Raw genomic sequence first — 20,441 nt, 5'->3', positions numbered from 1 at the left:
AGATTCCATTCTTCTACAGGTTGGTTAATTGTGCACAGATGAAAACTCTGTTTCAAGGCAACGGACTATGTCCTCAACTCCAGTCAGCCATATAAAAACTATGTTCTGATAGATGTGCATGGAAATTTGGATAAGGATGTGTGGATATAGCAGAGAGCAAACACATCATCACTAGTAAGCAATAATAAATCAAATTTCAATAGTACTGAATGTTTACAAAGTGCTTTCCTCACAATCACACTATAAGAGAGGCAATGCAAATACTTTTATCTCCATTAGACGGATAAGGAAACAGGCCCAGAGAAGTTAAGTGACTTGCCAATAGTCACATATCTTGTAAATGTTAGAGCCAAGATCTGAACTCAGGTTTTATGACACCAAGTCCAGGGCTCTCTCCACTAAAACATATTATCTTTAGAAAAACAACTCAAGCATATGTCACCACACTCAATTAGTAGCATCATCTACTTATAAAAATGATACCGGTATATCTGATTTTCTGAAAAGTATGCCAAAATATTCACATTTCAAAATAAGTCAATTGTGCCTTAATTAAAGGAATCAGGCCAAACTTTGAGTGAAAGCAATTTTATTTTAATATTGTGAGAACTGTCCTCTAATAAAAGATACTGGACATTTTTTTGTAAGCATGAAAAGGAAAATGTCACTCAATATGTAAAGTACTATATGTGGATTTATAGCAATCCTGCACAAAAGAATTTCTGAAGGCCTATTATTCAATTTCAAACTTTTCACAAAACGTAGGGGGGTACTCTTTCATTGCCACAAACCTAACTGTAACTACAGGACACTCTTCTACTCAGCTTCTGAAAGGCACTGCTAATCCTGTGCTACATCTATGATGCTAGATTGAGAGATAGCTCTCATCTTCAGTGATCCTAATAACAGTAATTGCTCTTTAAAAATACAAAATTGAATCATTTAGAAAAAATTCTGAGCATGATAATTCAAAAGTTCCCAAAGAGTTCAAAATCACAGATTAAGAGCTGGGGGACCTTTAGAGATCATCTTGTCCAAAACCTACATTTATGTTCAAGAAAATAAGAGTCCAGAGAGGACAAGGAATTGTTCAAAATCATACAACTAATATATTGCAAAATTGCGACTTCAACTTCAAAGGCCTTCTGACTCCAAGTCCAGTGTTCTCTATGTCATATTAATGGAGAGAAAATATCCCAAATGAAAATATTTTGCTATAGTGACAAAAGAGAAATCTAATTGTCCATCCCCTTTTCCTACTTTGCTTCATATTCAAGGCCATCTACAAGCTAGTACCACCCGACCTATCCAGCCTAATCACATATCACCCCACACTTAGGTCTGTGCAAATGCATATGTGAGACATATACACAACGTTCTTTCCAGGTAAACTAGATTAGTGTTTACTTTCATTCCTCTGTACATCTGCTTTTACTTTTCTCTATAATTGGCATGCCTTCACTTTCCCTCTTTACCTCTCCTATTTGCAATCACACTTTAAAACTTAAATAAGAATGCTACCTCTGCCATGAATAATCTTCCCTATTAGCAAAATGTTTTTTCCCCTGGGATCTCATTTAACACTTTGTTTTGTACCTCCTCCAATACACTTAACTTATAATAATTCAATGCACATTAAGTGTCTAAAATGCTCAAGATATTATATGGTAGGTGCAGAGGATACAAAGGCAAAAATAAAACAATCCCTTCCCTCAAGGAACTTACACTCTACTGGGATGAAACAATTTGGACAAAGACAAATTAATACAAAGTAAATACAACGGAGGCTGGGAAAAGAGGACAATAGTGACTGGAGAAATGAGTACTCAAGCTGAGTCTTAAAAGGAACAATGTCATATAGATATAGAGGATTTTATCCCCCTATAAACCACCAGTGAGGTCCATGAAGAAAGGGACCACATCTTAACTAAACTTTGAATCTACCCAGTATCAAACAGAGTATGTTGCACATAGCAGTCGACTAAAAAATAAATGTTTGTTAAATAAATGCACACTCAAGCCATGTATTTTTAAGGCCCTTAAACTGATTGCTTCTGTGCAAAGGAAAAAAAAGGAAATGAGGACAGGATACTAACCTGAGTCACTTGGTAATACCTCTACACTCCAAGCTTCGCTGGTTGTTTCTGATATGGTAGAACCAGTGCAGGGGTCAAGAAGCACTGACCCTGAACCTGGCAGACACAGCAAACTGCCTAACATGTTCTCTGCTGCCGCACCTGTACAACCAGTGGGGAGCAAAGGGTTAACAAGGGTCTGGATGGAAAGAGCAGTGACAAAAGGAGAAAGCCCCAACACGAGCTTACAAAATTCATGAGCCTACAGGCAAGGTACTAAGAGAAAAGGAAGAATGCTTTGAACCATAATCATCACTAAAAACAAGGGTTGGCTAATATGAATCATGGCAACACTCAAATTCCATGGACTGGTTTCCTATTTTTCCATACTTTCCTCTCCTTGAAGTGAACACACATCATTCAAATCACTGTGGCCAGCTGCCAATATTACTGACTCAGCTATGATGCTCCGGCTTGCAACATCTCTCTCCACATACACTCCTCCACAGGCAACAAAAGCACTGCAGAGACTCCCGAAAGTTCAAACTAAGAGACTCAACCTCACAGGAACACACTGGCCAAATAAGCTTTCTTCTGGCACCTTATCGAATGATGGAGTACACAGAGCGATAAAATGTATTTGCAGTAGAATACACACCTCCTCTACAGCAGTCATTCAACTGCAAATATAGCTTATTGCTTCATATATTCCAATGCCAGGAATAATACTCCTTTGGCATCTAGAACAGAGTAATGCAAGACTAATTAAGAAATCTATTTACACTATTTAAGAATACATGTAAAAAGACTCAACATTACTGCATGGCTGTATTAAAACATACAACTAAAAAAAGTTCCATGGTTTTCAACACAGTATAATGAAAGAATTGTTCTGACTGGTTCATGTGGGAAAAAACCTTTACCATTTTTAGTACATGTCAATGACCCAAAGATAAACAAATCATTTTCTACAAATAGAGGATTACCTTTTCAAGCTGAATAGAACTTTCAGAGGTGAATTAATTCTTTCTGAGATCCTCCATGCTGCAAATTGCACTGGAATTTACAGGTGTAATTCCCATGCTCAGAAAAGAGTTAATTCGCATCTCAATGACCTGGAGTTTACCCTTGGGAAGGAATTTACTAAAAACAGACTAAGGAAAGATACCAGTTCCTAAAAATAAGAGGAAGCTAAAAAGTAATTCAGGAAAGTAGTTATTCTCTTTCAGAATGAAGTACAGGAAGGGAGAACTTTGCCTATGTTTAAATAAATAAAAATCATAGAATAAAATGACTCATTTCAGAATTAGGTTTACACACAAGAAAATAATACCACTTTACGCTAAAATGTGGTATTTGTTAGAGCATAACAATGAGGGAACAACTACATAAATATCAGTAGAGAGCTTACCATACACCCTCATCAGTTACCTGCAATCTCCTGTAATCGATCTTCATCAATGTTGGGATCAAAATCACTGCCTAAGACATCTGTGCTCCAGGTCTCACTCACTGTTTCTGAAATATCCCGATCATCTGTTAGCCCCATCATATCACGAATTTCAAATTTCCGTAGTTTATCATCAAGGTTATCCTGTGTTGTAGCTGTCAAAAACAATGAGAAGTTCCTCCCTGTTATAAAACAGGCATCCATTTGGCAATGGCCAAGTTAAAAGAATCTTTTTCTGAGTTACAACTTAGAAATGTTTCTTCATTTACCCTGAACACTTTTAATTCACAAAAAATCCATTCTTCTCAGTAAGGTGAGCCTACAAATTTTACTTACTGACGAAATTGAGTGCATGAAAAAGAAGGAAATAGCCAAAAGGGAAATTAAGTTTAATAGTTGCAACATACAGAAATTTTTTTAACTAAAGTCAACCTGTATTTATTTATTAACTGCTACATGCAAAGCAATAAAGGTCTCTCTTATCAGAGAGAGTCAGAATTTGGCACACTGAAAATCAAAAATTACAACTTGATTCAGTAAGTAATTATCACATATCTATAATGTAAAAGAGCTGTTGGATTAACAAAATAAATATGTAACTTGGTCCCTGGCCTCCAAAGGCTTAAGGCAGTTTTTTGTAATTTGCGGTTGTTTTTATCTATTTCTTACCTTGTTCATGTTCCAAAAGCTGTAGAGCTTCAACACCATTACTCCCAGAAGGTCCTGCTCCAAGTTCTGATACAGATTCTCCTTCCAGGTCCAGAGAAGATACCGAATTAGAACGATTTGAAGGACCTATAAATTTTTTTTCTGTTAGTGACTGTCTTTAAGCAAGACACATTGCTGAGCCACATGCAAATTTTCATGCTTTGATAAGTGATTAAAAACTGTAAGATACTGCTCTGAGAATTAAGAATGAAAGTGAAATGTTGAATCTGCAATCTCAAAATTCTTCAGGGTAGTAGTCTTGATTCACAAAATGACCAAAAACTACACTCTGAGAATTAACCATTCAACTTTTTCATTCATATTTTCTGTTGTATGTTCCTGGCTCAACAAGGTGTGTGAATGGTGCAGTGCAACCTATCACTCTTTAATCACTTATATGCCAAGTGTGGTCAGCAGTACAAGTCTAACAAAAACAACTGCAAGCAGTCTGTCACCTAGAGTTATAACGATTTAGCTCTAGTTTAGAAAATATGTAAGATCAAATTTGGAAGAAAAATAACATAAAATTTAAAACTATAAATGCTACTAGGACAAAGTGCTAGTTTATTTGTTCTACCTAGACATGCATTACTTATGTACCTCTAAAGGAGCTATAGAGTCTAAAAGGCAAATACTTTGATGGCCATTCACAGGAAATACGCAAAACTGCCAAAAATTGGCAACAATTTTAACGAAGCAAACTTAGTTCTCTTTTTTCCTCATTTCAGTGTTTTGCATATAAAATTTCAAGTATTTCTCTCTATAGCCAACTGCAGCACACTTACTAAAAGGCAAGGATGGCATAAGAATACTCCTTAATAAAGCTCCTTTAAAGAAAACTACAAAATCTACTTGAATCACAATTCCTGGAATAAAGTAACCCTTCACCTTCAGATATTCCTTCCAGATTATCACTGCAGAGGGAAAAGCGCAAGGTTTTATCAGGTTTACCGTGGAGTTTGGTTTCATCAACAGGGACATCTCCTTGTCCTCCATCTGAAAGCTGCATGTTTAAGACCTAAGAGATAAAGTCATTCTGGTATTGAAATTATAACAAGAGAAAAGGATATGGACTTTTTAACAAATAAGAACAACAACAAAAACCTCACACTTCTATAGCACTTTAAGATTTACCCTTTATTTTAATCAACTCTGAAAGGTAGATAACATAAGAATTCTACACTGAGGATGAAGAAACTAAGTACACAGATATAAAGGAAAGTTCAAGAATCACACAACTAATAAGAATCAGGGCCATTTCCTAATATTATCAAGCTTTAAGCAGAAGAGACTATGTAATACAACCCTTTCTTATAATAGACCAAGGAAACTGAGGGGAAAAGTAACTTGCCTGTGGTCAAATGGATAGTAGGTAGCAAAGATAACATTCAAATACAAGTTGTCCAATTCACAATCCTGTATCCCTTCTATTATACAGCAGGTCACAGTCTCCTAATTTCAAATTTAGTACTCTTTCTACTATATAGTGATACCACTATTTTAAGATTTTTTTCTTAATCAAATTTTCAAAAATGTAAAAGTCTTTTAGTACTCTTAGTATTTTAGTATTAATAAACTTATTATTTTATGACCACTTTCAGCCAATAGGATTTCTAAGGCAGTAAATGAAGCCCTATCTTATAACTTCCCTAACAATTTTCCTTAGAAATGAACATGAACAGGAAGGCTGTGTTCAGTGACACATTCCTAAAGTTCTACTTCTGGGAGGACTGAGGCTTGACTATTCCAGGGATTCTGAGCTGCTGCAGCAAGGATAAAGTATACTGGGTATCCTCACTAAATCTAGTACCAAAATATGAGACCCTAGGAACAAATGGCCACCAGGCTTGACTAAAGAGGGACAATCTGTCCCAGGGCAGAAAGATGGAGCAGTTAATTAAAGCTTCTGTGATGATCAGTATTAGAATTAGGCCCAGAAGAGGCCACTGCACTTCCATTCTAAGCAATCTAGAGAGTTGCTGTTGTTCAGCTGTTTCAGTCAAGTCTGACTCTTCATGACCCTATTTAAGGTTTTCTGGGCAAAGATAATGGAGTTGTTTGTTATTTCCTTCTCCAATTCATTTTACAGATGAGGTACTGAGGCAAACGGGGTTAAGTGACTTGTCCAGACACACAGCTAAAAAATGTCTTAGGTCATATTTGAACTCAGGAAGAGTTCCTGACCACTGGCCTGCCCCTGCCCCTAGCTACCAGAATGAGGGAGACCCAGTGTCAAGATAGATAAGTATAAACAGCTCTTGCTTTATGTAAATTCATATAACACAAATTCAACTTTACATAAAGAATTCTGAAAGGCATAGGAAGATGTAACAGAAACACAAATGAAGAAAGTTAGGAAAAAAGTTTGAATTTGACAAAGATAAAACATTCAAAGATGTGAGTAAACAAAATTTTAAAACTGGCCTAAGCACTGGAGCTAGAAGTGGATAAGAATGATGTGGAAGAGTTGTTTTAGTTTCATGAAGAATTGTCAAATGAGGATCAATTGAATTCCTAGCTACAAAGATTGTAGAAGAACAAAGGGAAACTCTGGAACCTGAGGTCAAAAAAAAAAAGCTCACAAAAGCAGTTGGCAGAAGCATTTCATCATAGAAGTGAATTTTTTTTCCTTGTATTAAAATGATGGATCCAAACATTTCAAAATTTTTAAAAATTTAAAAATAGTTGGCGATAACATTGCTTGCAATTATCAGATATGAAAAAGAGAGCCACTGTCCAAATATTTCTCAGCAGCTTCATAAAATGGTTGCACAATGCAAGGATCTAAGAAAACTTAGAAAGATTCATGATGGAAAATGCTATCCACAATCAGAAAAAGAACTATGGAGTCTGAATGCAGACTGAAGTGCACTATTTACTCTTTTTTAAAAACTGCTTTATTTCTTCTTTCTCATGATTCCTCCCATTTATTCTAATTCTTTTTTTATAACATGACTAATGTGAAAATATGTTTTAATATATATTTATATGTAGCATCATCTTGGGGAAGGGGAAGGAGAGGAAAGGGGAGAAAATTTAAAACTCAAAAGCTTATGGAGGTGAATGTAGAAAACGAAAAATAAATAAATTTTCTAAAAAAAGAGGATTTTTTTAAAAAGTTGCACAGTCAGTGACAAAGGTTGGGTGCAATGGCTGGGGAAGAAAGAACATATCACACACCTATGTTAACTTTACTGTGCTATACTGTGCATACTTTATCATTAACTTTACCTTTCATTTCATAATCCTGTTTATTATTATGGTACAGTAATATGTTTGTATTTTAGTACATTATGTGACTTGCATAAAGGTATTATTTTGTGTATATCTTTGTTATAAATAGGTTAAATAAACTTAGTGAATAGGGGCAAACTCACATCACATAAAAATCATTTTACATAGAGGTCTGTGGAATGGTACACTTACGTTGAGAGATCTATCTGTGAAATAAAACTGTCAGCAGGAAGGATTAAATTTGAGCAAATTTTTTCCTGTGATTCTCTTTTTAAACAGAGTAAGTTGCTGAGATACCATAAAACTTCTAATTTTTCCTTGGAAACAGAAACACTGTAATTTGGTGTGAGTTGAGCTTGCAGTTAGATTTACAGAATCTAGCCATATACAAAGGCTCAATATTGCTGCTAACCCCAGCTCCTAATCCTCAATGTTAATCAAGATGCATTTTACAATGTCCGATATTTGTAAAGCACTTTCAAAACTTTTTATTAGTTCTCATCACAATCTTCCCGACTCATCTTTGAATCAGATATCCAATTTTTTAAAAGATTAAATGACCTATTCAAAGTCAATCAGTACATTAGAGGTACAGCTGGAATCTGAACCCTAAGTATCTTATTTTCCAGGCAAATGTTGGAAATAAGTAGGAGTATGAATATCACTTTACCCCATAAAAATAAGAAATTTTAATCTACATTTAAATAACCAATTGTTAATAGTTTAAGCACCAACACATCATAATGTCAAATATAGTATAAACAATTACATTGTACAATTTTTTTAAAAATCTACTTGAAAATATATTTGTTCACTTTCTTTAAATTAAACAAACTTAAGTTTTGCAATAAAAGTTCATATTGCTACAATACTTTAAGGTTTATAAAGCGCTTTACTTACAACAACCCTACTGAGTAGGCAATGTATAAATCACTGTCCTCATTTCAAAAACAGTGAAACTGGGGCTCAGAGAGAACCATGGAGTTGGAGAGATCTCCACCTTCCACATCTAAAAGGCCCTGCTTGAAAACTCACAGGGAGAAAAAGCTGCTACTGCTCTCAAGGTGACCCTTTCACTTCTTTTTTTGTTGTTTCATCATTTTTCAGTTGTATCTAACTCTTCATGACTCCATTTGGGTCTTTCTTGACAGAGATACTGGAGTGGTTTGTCATTTCCTTCTCCAGTTCATTTTTTAGATGAAGAAACTGAGGGTTAAGTAACTTGCCTAGAGTCAACCTAGCAAATAAGGGTCTAGGGCCAGATTTGAAGTAAGGAAGATGAGTCTTCCTGACTGCAGGGCCAAAGCACTCTATCCATTGTACCACCTAGCTGCCCTATTCCACTTCTAGACTTCTCTAACTCTTTAAAATCCTCTTCTACTAACTAGAGTCAAAATGTAAGGTCTGCCTCAATTTATCCTTTCCTAGGTCACACCAGTGGACAACAGGCCCAGGCAGCCCCTAGGCCACATTGTAACAGTTTCATACAAGCCCAGAGACAGATCACATGTCTGCTTAAAGACTAACTCAGTCAGTTATAGAAAAGGCCATCCACTACTACAAAAATCACAAATTTTTTTTAATAATAATTCTTAATAAAAATTCATGAATGATATGCTTCATCTGCAAAAAGGGAATAACACCTTTTGCCAATTTATTCAAATGCTCACAGAAGCTCAAAAAGGACCCTAAATGTTTAGAGTGATTTCAAAAGATGCAGCTGGTATAATGGAAAAAACCTTAGGCTTGAATTAGAGAAACTTGTCCCAGACCACAAAGCTAGTAAGTCACAGAGTTAAGAATCAAACTCCAACTTCAGTCTTCCATTGCCAACATCAGTCCTTTTACAAGGCATCCTGAATTGTCAAAACCATCAAAGAAAGAGCCTTATAAAAAAATAACTCTTCATGAAGCATGTTCCTCCTAAGGGAAATAGATGTGGAAAGAAAGACAATAAAACAATTACATAGCACAATGAAAAAAGTAATGAATTTGGGGTCAGAAAACCTGTTTCAAGTTCTACCTGTAATACTAAGAGACCATGGGCAAGTCATTTCAGCTAAGCATTTCATTTTCTTCTGTAAAAAAGTGATAATGATCCATGGGCTTCCCAGGGCATTTCACAGGATGATTGAAATAAAAGCATTTTGTAAACCTGAAAGCACTACAGAAGTGGGAATTTCTATTACTATGAAGCTTCAGACAATGTCTAATATTTGGCAAATAAGCCTACCTCATTTTCTGACATCATGCCTGGAGTGAGCTGGGGGCCTGTCCCCAAAGAAATGACCAGCACTTCTTCTGGCTGCACTTCCTGAATCGTCTCTTGGGATACTCCATCATGGTCTGCGTGCTGGTCAATTAGCATATTGGGACGACTTCTGCTCCGAGTTGCTAATAAAAAATTTTCAAATGCAACTTTTGAGGAAATGTTTTCAATGACATAAATGGTTTACAGGTGAGGGAAATTTTTAAGATAACATAAAAGGCTCACAAATAAAAAGTCAAAATAAACAATATAGAATGCTTGCACATGCACAAAAAAAAGAATGGACAAAATACAGAATATAGCTTATGGACAACATAAAGGTAGGACTACCCTACTAATCTACCATAAAATTTCTGACTCTTTTTTCAAGAGTTCAACTAGAAATTTCTAATCACACAAAATGGAATTCAAAATTAAACATCCCAGTACAAAAGACAGAAATACTATGTTAAGTAGCATACCTAAAATATGAAATATTGCCTCCCTCCCTCATCTCTCACAAAGCATTTAGTCACATATTACTACATAGTACAATTATTCCTACATATGTCTTCGCCTCCTATGAGAGCAAAGACCAAAATAACACCAGGAAATATAGTATGATGGAAAGAGTACTGGACTTGAATTCAGAGAACCTAGATTAAGATGCCAAGTATGCTACTTTCTACCGGAGTAACCTCTATAAAGTCATTTTCCCTCTTTGAGCCTCAGTTTCTGTTATCTGTAAAGCAAAGGAGGTGGACTAGATGATCTCTAAGTTACACTGCCGTTCTAAACTATCATTATGTCTTATTTAAACTCTATTCTCCTTACATCAAGCATAGAATTCTGAACATAGTAGGTGATAAATAAAGGTATGTTAACATAAAGTGAGTAATGTGTTTTACAGTCAATATGACTATAGGGTGGTAATAAAAGCACTTTCTCATCAGGTTCTATTTCCTAAAATAAGAACTGATGAATAAATAATTCAGTTTTTACAATGTACAGAGCACCGTATGCTAGGTTGGGAGAGACAGAAAAATTAGATGCAGTCTTGAAGCTCAGACTTTAGTAGAAGGATAAGACACAAATATAAGACAATGATAATACATAATAGTCCATGGTAACTGCCTGAAGAGAAGTAGAGAACAGAGTGCTATGAGGATATGAAGGGAAAGATCATTATACTACTCTACATTAGCTCTATTACACAAATGAGCTAAACTTTAGGTTAAATAGTGTTGTAAAGAAAGAGCATTAGAACTGGAGTTAGAACAAGGTTCATGTCCTAGCTCTATCCCCTGTTAGTCTTGTTGCCATGGGCTAGTAACTGTATTCCTTTAAAATTTGGTATTCTCATCAGCAAAATGGAAATAAAAATAATACATGCAATACTCCCAAGAGCTACTGTGAGAAGATCGCATTGTAAACTATATATAAGACATAATAGAAACAGAAACTATTCAAACTACTTTTTCAAGTTCAAATTTAACAGGAATTTGTTAAGTGACTACTGGATGCTAATCCAGTCAAAGACATCAAAGACTTGGAAGACAAAAACAATCCCTGCCCTCAGCAAAGAGAGAATATTCTCCTGGTGGGAAATAGCATGTACACAGATAAGGAAATATAAAATATAAGCAAAATCAATACAAAGTATTCTCAGAAAGGGTAAACTGTGTTCATCCTTCATTTTCAAAGAAGACCGTGCCATCAGAGAAATGATGACATGACTTGCACTTGACTTTGCTTTGAGTGAGGGAGGGCTGTGCAGGTCACCAGCCTCACTTCTCCTCCAGAGCCATCTGAATCCAGAGACCAGATATTCATCAGGATGACTGGAGATGGCCCAGGATGCAATGGGAGACCTTTGGCCTTTTAGGCTAAGGCCTTTTCAGGTACTCACTTAAAGTGAGGTAATGCCCATTCAGTGAAGAGTCCTCTTTAAAAAGTTGGTTGGTTGGTTGTTGTCCTTCGTTTTCAAAGAGGACCAAAATGACATCACCATGATAAAGTGAAATTTCAGTGTGCCCAACTCTGGCTGATAGACCAATGGAACTCAGCATGCTCTACAACAGGTTAGGCACAGATAGTCCCTGTGAATATCTGGGGTGGATACTCCAAATTAGTGCATCCTGGGAGGGGCAGGAGCCTCAGGGTTGTTGTTGTTTCAAAGAGAAACAGTTACTATCAACTTTTAACTTTAAGCCAGGAGGGTCCAAAAACAGTCAGAGTGGAGCTTGGGCAGGGACCCATTGTTGGGAAGGTTAAGCAGCATCTTAACAACTGAGGGAATCAGGAAAGCCTTTTGTAGGAAGTTGTACATAAGCTGAGTCTTGAAGGAAGTTAAAGATTTCAGAGAGCAAGGTGAGGAAGTAAAATATGGAAGGAGGAGATGAACCAGGAACTAGGTCAATTTGACTGAAATATCTCATGTGTAAGAAGAAGCAATGTGTAAGATCAGCCTGAAAAGAAAGGCTAGAGCAAGATGATAAAGGAGTTTAAACATCAAACAGATGAATTTGTATTTATCCTAGAAGCAATAGGGAAGCACAGAAGCTTCTTGAGCACATCAGAGACATAATCAGACATTTTAGCAACTGTGAAAAGGATGATGTGAAGAGGGGAAGAGACTTGAGGCCAGAGGCTATAGCAACAGTGCAAATAAGCGACGATAAGGCCTGAAACAAAATAGCAGCTGTGTGAATGGAGGGAAGTCACAGAAGAAAGGGACATGTATAACAATGGTAGTACTTAAATAAGGTCAAAAGGAGGAATGAGCTTAAGATGAGAAAAAGTGCTGTTCTGGACATGTTGACTTTTTAGATGTTCACAGGACAATCAGATGTCCAGCAAGCACAGAGTGACAGAGGGTCAGAGTCCAAAAGAAGCTTGAATATACACAATTTAATTTACACAAAAATGATAACTGAATCCCTGGGAGTTAAAGACCAAAGAGGAAGAATTTTAAAAAAAGGAGACAGGAGAGAGTCTTCCTCTGTCCCTCATTCTTCATAAATTCTCTCAGAGGACTAAACTAATAGCCTAATGTACAAAAATATAAGCAGGAAATTTTTCCTATGTTTGAATTTAAAGACTGTGCTTTCTTGTCAAATCCAAGTCTTTGAGAAGATTTCCTTTTCCTTTTGCTCTCCTATAAACCAAAAACTGACTACCAGCCCATCAAGTAGGCTTCTACAAGTCAAAGTACTGTCTATCCTGCTTCTAGAGTTGATGAATCCAGTGGTTCTTTTCAAAATTACTGGTCAATATCATAATGTAATTATAGAATCTTAAAAGTCAGAAGGGCCCTCAGAGGTCATCTCGTCCATCCTTTACTCACAGCAGGAATTATGTCTACCACATCATTGACAAACGGTCACCAATCCTCCGACTATCTTTGGTGATAGAAAATTCACTGACATCAGATGACAAACTTATGAACTCTACTCTTCATAACCACTAACTTCCTTTCAGTGAATGGAAAAGTAAACATAATAAGCAAACTGTGAACAAAAATTCCTCTTCCAGTGCCTATTACATAGTACACCGAAGCACAGACAATTGGAAAAACAAAGGTTTTCCAATATCCCTTTCATCAAACCACCTAACTTAAAGGATAAGATGGAAGGGAATATAAATAAAAACAAACTAACTTATTACACTGACATCTTTCAGAATTAAATATTGACAAAATTAAATATAATCTTTTTGTCACATGGAAAAGGGATTTGGCTCTAAAGAGATAAACTAGGAGCAAAATGAAAGCTGCAGATAGGTAGATTTTTTGACTCCCTTTAATGGAACATCTTCCTAACAAAGAGAGCTATTCAAAATTTGAGTGGGCTATCTCTGGAAATAGTGGATTCATTTTCAAGCAAACCCCAGATGATCTTTTGTTAGGAAGGTAGCTGAAGAGATTTCTGGTTAAGTACAGGTTGAAGTAGATGACCTCTGAGGGCCTTTCTAGCTCTAAAATTCTGGGAAGAGCTTTAGCTGTAAAACTTTGTTAAAGTGATTAAAAAAAAAAGTACTTTCCATTTCAAAATTCAGAGTATCAAGCAAACCCTAATTGTATTTAGGATAAAGTATAACATAGACTATGGCTACATTTAGTGTACAAGAACATTTTTTAAACTGAGCAAACTGTGTTTCTAAGTAAATTCTGTTTCTCTTACATGTACTGTGTCACAATGGATAAATATCATGTGACAGTACTTCATTATTTTGTAGGTAAAAGATAAATTGACACATTATCAAATAAAAACTAGCATTACAAAAAGAGGCAAATGCTCCTTTGGTTACTTATTTCACAAAGGTACAAATTAAATTCAATGACATAAAAAATGAATTCAACTTAAATACATTCTTTAGACCACATGTTTGAATTTTAAGGGACAAATGCCACGAGGACCGCAAAATATCTAAATCTCAAACAGCCATTTACACAAAACAATTAAGACATGCACATGAAGCATAATTTTGTGAAGTAATTTTTTAAAGTAGAAGAAAGAGAGCCTATTACCCACCAAATGGGGTTACTAGAGTAATGTGAGCTGTGAGATTGGTGGCTGAGGGATCCCATGCAGTGATGGCTGCTAACTGTTGTCCTGGGGTTCGACAGCATTAAACAGAAAGAAAATCAACCCTTTGAACAACAGAAACATTTTTAGAAACGTGAAATAAAATGCAATGACCTGGTATCAATTTCATAAAAGAATTATGGGGAAATACTTTAAAATTATTTTCCATTATTTTTACCCCTAAATTGGTTTCAGAGTATAACAAGAGAAACTTGTTACACTGAAATATGCTATGGAAATGACTAACTCCAAATTAATACACATTTCTTTTTTCCTTTTTAAAGAATAGGAGCCCTTGATATTCTAATCGCATATAATGTGCAAATGCAACACAACAATATAGTGGAAAAAGTAGGTGATCCAGTGGTCCACTAAGTAGTGGTTCCACTACTTAGCTTTATTATTATCTGCATGACATTAGGCAAATTACAGACTCATTTCCTTCATCTGTAAAATGTAACATTTGTACTACACAAATGACTAAACACAATTGTAAGCAATCTATCATTTTACTTCAGCAATTTTCTAATGCTTCCTTGTGACTTATATGGCTGATGTCAACACAGCTTCCAGCAAGGCTAAATAACACAGAAAGAGTCCAAAAATGGGACCAACAATAGATTTTTATCTACCATCTTGAAGTCTATTACCAGAAAACTGGCCATCAGGAGATGATTTCCCACACAACCATAGTGACTCAAAAAGAGGTATACTAAAACCTACAGAAGTTGGGAACTACATCAGTAGAAGGAAAACTCACAACAATGAAATCACCAATCTCTGAAGTATTACTAATATTAGTATTATTTAATTTGAAAGATAACATGATGATACTAGTTACTAATAAGAATTAAAACACTAATATTTCTAAGATACAACATAGCAATGCCCTATATTGGCCAGAATTAGATTAAAAGCAGGTAAGAAATACTAAGACATTATTCTATAAATGAGTTGCTTTCAAATAAACTGTCATTTTACTTTCAGTCTCAGAAAATCTGATTTCATTAGTGCAAACTTTCCCTCTACCTACACAGATTACAACCATCCACCCCATAGGGGACAAGGTGGTAAGACCAAAAGAAAGCTAACAAAAAAATCCATCATCTAGGGGCCAACTTTCTGAAATTCAGAGAGGAAGTCCTCCATTCTTAGCTAGGCTAGCCTTGGAATACAGATACATAAAGCCCCAAGGAGTACCATACTTAAAGACTTTCCAACTTATCTGTATCAGCCAGACCTTATGGAAAACTATTCTTTTCTGAGTCCAGAATCAGAGTTCTTTTCACTATAGCACAGCTATAGTAAAGACAACAGCTAAAGAAGAAATACTAAATAAAAACGTGATCAAACTCTTACCATCTACTATTTTATTTGCAGGTACAGTCCCACCCAACACTGTTAACTGGTTTAGCAAAAAAGACTTATTGAGCAAAACAATATATCAAGGACCAGAGGAGTAAGGTTAAAAGGACGACAGTAAACATACTGTCACTCAAGTGACAAGGACACTGAGGTTCAAATGGTAACCTCTATCAAGGATAACTACAAAACTGTGTAATGGGATTTTACAATATCACAATAGGGTTTTGTTATAATTAATAAGTATCACTGGTCAGGGAATGCCTAAACAAGTTAGATACAAGTTATCCACTAGAGCAGGGGTGGGGAACCTGCGGGTGCAGCCTTTTGACTGAATCCAAGTTTTACGGAACAAATTTGTTCCGTAAAGCTTGGATTCAGTCAAAGGGCCACCCTTGAGCATCTAAAGGGCCACATGTGACCTCAAGGCCACAGGTTCCACAAGGTTCCCCTGAACTAAACCATAACCACCTTATATATACAATACTACAAACACCAAGCATAGTGCCTTTCAATAAAAAAGATGCTCAATAAATGTGGAATTGACTTGAAGTTAGAACAAAGCTGGACTAGATGCAGTTCCTGACTAACCAATACTCACCTAAGGGCAAGCGATTTTTTTTATTGGCTGGAGTAGTTGCAGGAGACAACTGAGGAGTATTATATGAAGTCATTTCCAAACTGTTACTTTTTCCTGGCTTGGCCTGGGGTAGGTTTGCCAGCAAGTTTTCAAGAGCCATTCGATCTTCTCTCAGTTGGTCACCCAACATGACATTCTTCATAAAACCAACCTGCAAAGGGAATTAGTCCTTAGTCAGTGTTCTAATAACCCAACCTCTTTTTCACATCTGTCTATATATCTATCTATTTGTATATACACATCCATATAAACTATATGACACTGCCCCCACCATTTTGCAATAAAATCATCAAAATGTTATAATTAAATTACACTACAATGTCTCAAAAATCCTGCTATAACATCTTTCTGCTGAGAACCTGAGATGCAAAATAATGGTTAATGACACTTCTCTTCAAAATCCATTAAAACTCACTTGAAGCAGGCTGTCTCTGGTCTGGAATAGCTCCTTTCTAATATCTAACACCCAAATCCTCCTACCCATCTTTTCTCACAACTTCTACACTAAATGCTTGCTTTCTTGATTTAATTCGCTGGCCAATTCTTTGTCTCTCCTTGCCTGTAATCAGAGGTAGGAAGCTGACCAGATACCGCTGAGTGATAATCTCCCCCTATCTTGTAAGACTTATGATTCTAGTCTGAAAACGATGCACTGGACATGAGCTGCCCCATACACTTCTCCAACCAACATCATACACACTGATCTTTGGCAACTGAAGAACACTTGTATCTCCTCTCTGAAGATGAAGACAAATATATCCTTCACCTTAATCTGTATTTCTCCACAGCTCAGGTATTTCATTTTAAAATTTGGGCCTTCCCTTTATGTGAGTTAAAGCACACTATAATTAAGTCTTATTCTATTATGTATTACTGACCTGTCTGACTTTTTTGTGACAAAAAGCTCTAAAACTTCTAGGACCTTAAACTGTCTTTTCATGGAATCAATAAAGGACATCAACTGGATAATTCCTATAATTGCCTAAATCCATTACTTTTTTTTTTTAATGAATTATTTTTTGGACAGGACTTATAATCTCAGTGGTATAAGAAAAATCTAAGACAAAAACTCCCTTTCCTAATGAAGGCACCCACTCTGCAACTTACAGTCTCACAGAGTTGCCTTAGGCACCAACAAAGTTAACTACTTGTCCAAAGTCATGTAGTAAATAAGTAAGTATCAGAAGAATAACTTGAACCCAGGTCTTCCTAACTCTAAAGTCTACTCTCTATTCATTAAATGATACTTCTGCTATAGTATGAATTAGTATTAATATTCATAAGAATAGCTGACTATCTGGACACCTCTCAGTTCCACTCAAAAATCTTCAATAACTCCCTATTGCTTCTAGGATAAAATACCAATTTCTCAGTATGGCATTTAAAACCCTCCATACTCTGGCTCCTGCCTACCTTCTTGCTTTTACTTATCATTACTCCCTTTCATATGCTCTCTATTCCACTCAAACTGGTCTCCTCACTGTTCCATGACACAGCATTCCATCCTATGCTTTTGCACATATCTGGAGTGTGGATTCCTTTTCCTCACCTCTGTCTCATAAACTTTCTCATTCCTTCAAAGCACAGCTCCAGTGACATCTTCTACTTTGGGTTTTCTCTGATACCTTCTACCCCTGACCCCTCCCTGCCCAGTTATCAGCAGGCTCTGCAATACTTTGCACTTATTTTTATATTTTCTTAATTTTATATGTGTTGCTGCCTCCCCCAATAGAAGGCAATGTTCTTGAGCGAAGTGATTTATGGTGTCTGGCACAGAGGAGACATTAAGTAATCACTGGATGAATTAACATAAATTTCATATGGTTTGTGATTATTTTATAAAGCATTTTACAAACATGATACCACAAGAAGTCCCAACAAAGAACAAAGTTATTACCAGAGTGATGAGCTGGCTGTAGGTCATATACACCACAGTTCGACTCAACCCTTCTAGAAGGTTAACTGAAGACATTGGGGGAGTCTCCACTGCTCGGCCACCGATTACAACATCAAGAAAAGCAGCGACGCAACTCTGTTGACAGAAGAAAAGAGCTCAATTAAATACTGACACTAGAATTACAGTACAATACTTAGAGTTATAGCACAAAGTGTGTTTCTTCAAATGGTTTATAAAAAAACTAAAAAATGTGTCAACATATGAAATATATGCACGTTATGCTATTATTTGTGCTTAACTTTCCTATATATGATACAATGACAATTTCTTTTTTATAAATCAGGTTATTTTACATAAAAGAAAGGAAAGTTTTATAAAAGCACTTTTATGATTCTATTTTCTTCCTTAAATTGCTTAAATTTAATTTTTTCTACATAGCAGAGCTAGAAACTTTTTTAAATGGTCTTTTCCATTAATGATCTCTTCCATAAGTAGTACTAACATCGATCAGATACAAATTAGAGGATCATTTACTACATAAATAACTTATAAAATCAAAGGATAAAATGTCAAATGAGACTTCTCAGACTCCTAAAAATAATACACATCCATATTTATTCTTACTTTGTCAAATTTACCAAGGCTGCTCTTTGCTCGAGGATCTCCCTCCTCAGAGCCAGTCATTGCTAGCTGCTGCAAAAGGCGGCCAACCTGCAATGAGAAACAATATTAGTGATATATACTCTATAACAAAACACTTAGCCACTAATGGATCTAGACTGGCAAGGCACCTGCTATGTGACCTAAGACAAGCCACTTATTATATCCTGGCTTTTGTCTTCTCATGTATAAAATAAGGATGTTGAATTAAATGATCTCTAAAGTGCCTTTCAACTCTAAATCTTATGATTTATGACCTTGTAACAAATAAAAGAGATAAATAAATACAAACCTATATGAAGGAAAATTAAGAAAATAGAATTAGAAAAGCATTTACATTAACTGTGAATACAAGCCAACTTGAAAGGTCTTTGGCGGAACGCTCCAGAGATCTGTTTGACCCTGTGCTTTTGACTGTTTTTATTAAAAACTGAATAAAAGGCAAAGGTAACATGATCATGAAGTATAAAGATGACAAATGAAGATAGGAGGAGTGGCTAACACAATGAATGATAAAGTCTTGATTGAAAAGAAGACAATGATAAACTGGAGCATCAAATCTGAACCAATTAAAATGAAATTCAATTAAAGTCTTAGAGTTGGTTCAAAAATATCAATTCAGAGAAAACATCTTGGAACCAAAATGGCAGATTAGAGGAAACCCAGCTGAACTCTCTCAACAACTCTCTCCAAACAACTTTAAAATAACGCCTCAAATCAAATTTTGGAGCAGCAAAGCCAAAAAAAGGTCAGAGTGAGACTTTTTATGGCCTAAGGAGTTTGTAGCACATTCACATGAAAAGTCTGTAACACTGGGGTAGAAGCTTGTCCTGTACAACATGGCAAAAACAGCAGTACCTTCAGGAACTCTCAGCCCAAAGATGATAAGGGGCTTGGACAACTCAACAGAAAGATATTACAGGGTACTCTTTGCCAGTACTAGGTACACAGCTGACACTGACTGGCAATTCTATTGCCTATATGCAGTTTTGGGTCACAGTTCCAGAGCAGAGAGGAGCACTGAGGGATGGTCACAAGGGAGCAGGGACCCTGGTCCCAGTTCTAAGGCAAAGAGAAGTCAAAAGTGCTTGTGGCTACAAGGGACAAAGGGTCCTTCCGAGATAAAGACCAGAGTACAGACCAGGAGACCAGTGACCAAACCTCTCCCAGGATCATACAACCTTGGAAGCACCAAAAGATTCCAAATCCCTAGAATTAGTTCTGGAAACAGCAGCAAGAAATAGCCTGAAACTTGAGACAGGGCCTCACCATCCCCAGGTGAGCAGAGCTTAACTTTAACATGAAGTTCAAAGTCAAGAAATAAATTAGAAAAATGAGAAAACAACAAGGAAAAAAAAAGAATCTGACCATAAAATGCTACTACGGTGGCAGGAAAGGCCAGGACGTAACCTCAGAAGAAGACAACAATGTGAAAACAACTATAAGCAAAGCTTTGAAGAAAAATGCTAACTGGACACAAGTCCAACAATAATTCCTGGAAGAGTTAAAGAAAAATGAGTGGTAGAGGGAAAATTAGGAAAAGAAATCAAAGTGCTACAAGAAAATTATGAAAAGAGAATT

General features: G+C 36.1%; 1 protein-coding gene across 9 annotated transcripts in view; it reads right to left on the bottom strand.

Annotated features, from left to right (window-relative positions):
• GAPVD1 (GTPase activating protein and VPS9 domains 1) overlaps nucleotides 1-20,441 on the bottom strand; it is an 86,276-nt gene that overhangs the window by 31,906 nt on the left and 33,929 nt on the right. For 4 of the 9 annotated variants that reach the window (XM_072631918.1, XM_072631919.1, XM_072631921.1 and 1 more), the window contains exons 4-11: nucleotides 18,825-18,911; nucleotides 18,201-18,335; nucleotides 16,265-16,454; nucleotides 9,701-9,861; nucleotides 5,122-5,251; nucleotides 4,195-4,320; nucleotides 3,507-3,680; nucleotides 2,097-2,237 (exon numbers count right to left, since the gene is read on the bottom strand). In XM_072631918.1, the coding sequence (XP_072488019.1) occupies nucleotides 2,097-2,237; nucleotides 3,507-3,680; nucleotides 4,195-4,320; nucleotides 5,122-5,251; nucleotides 9,701-9,861; nucleotides 16,265-16,454; nucleotides 18,201-18,335; nucleotides 18,825-18,911 (1,144 nt within the window). Of the gene's footprint in view, nucleotides 1-2,096; nucleotides 2,238-3,506; nucleotides 3,681-4,194; nucleotides 4,321-5,121; nucleotides 5,252-9,700; nucleotides 9,862-14,247; nucleotides 14,329-16,264; nucleotides 16,455-18,200; nucleotides 18,336-18,824; nucleotides 18,912-20,441 lie in introns of all 9 variants that reach the window. The other 5 variants (XM_072631920.1, XM_072631922.1, XM_072631925.1 and 2 more) reach the window with 3 other exon arrangements.

Source organism: Notamacropus eugenii, chromosome 1 (assembly GCF_028372415.1).
Source record: "Notamacropus eugenii isolate mMacEug1 chromosome 1, mMacEug1.pri_v2, whole genome shotgun sequence".
NCBI lineage: Eukaryota > Metazoa > Chordata > Mammalia > Diprotodontia > Macropodidae > Notamacropus > Notamacropus eugenii.
The sequence above is the reverse complement of the archived record's forward strand: the minus strand, read 5'-3'. Positions and strand labels throughout refer to the sequence as shown.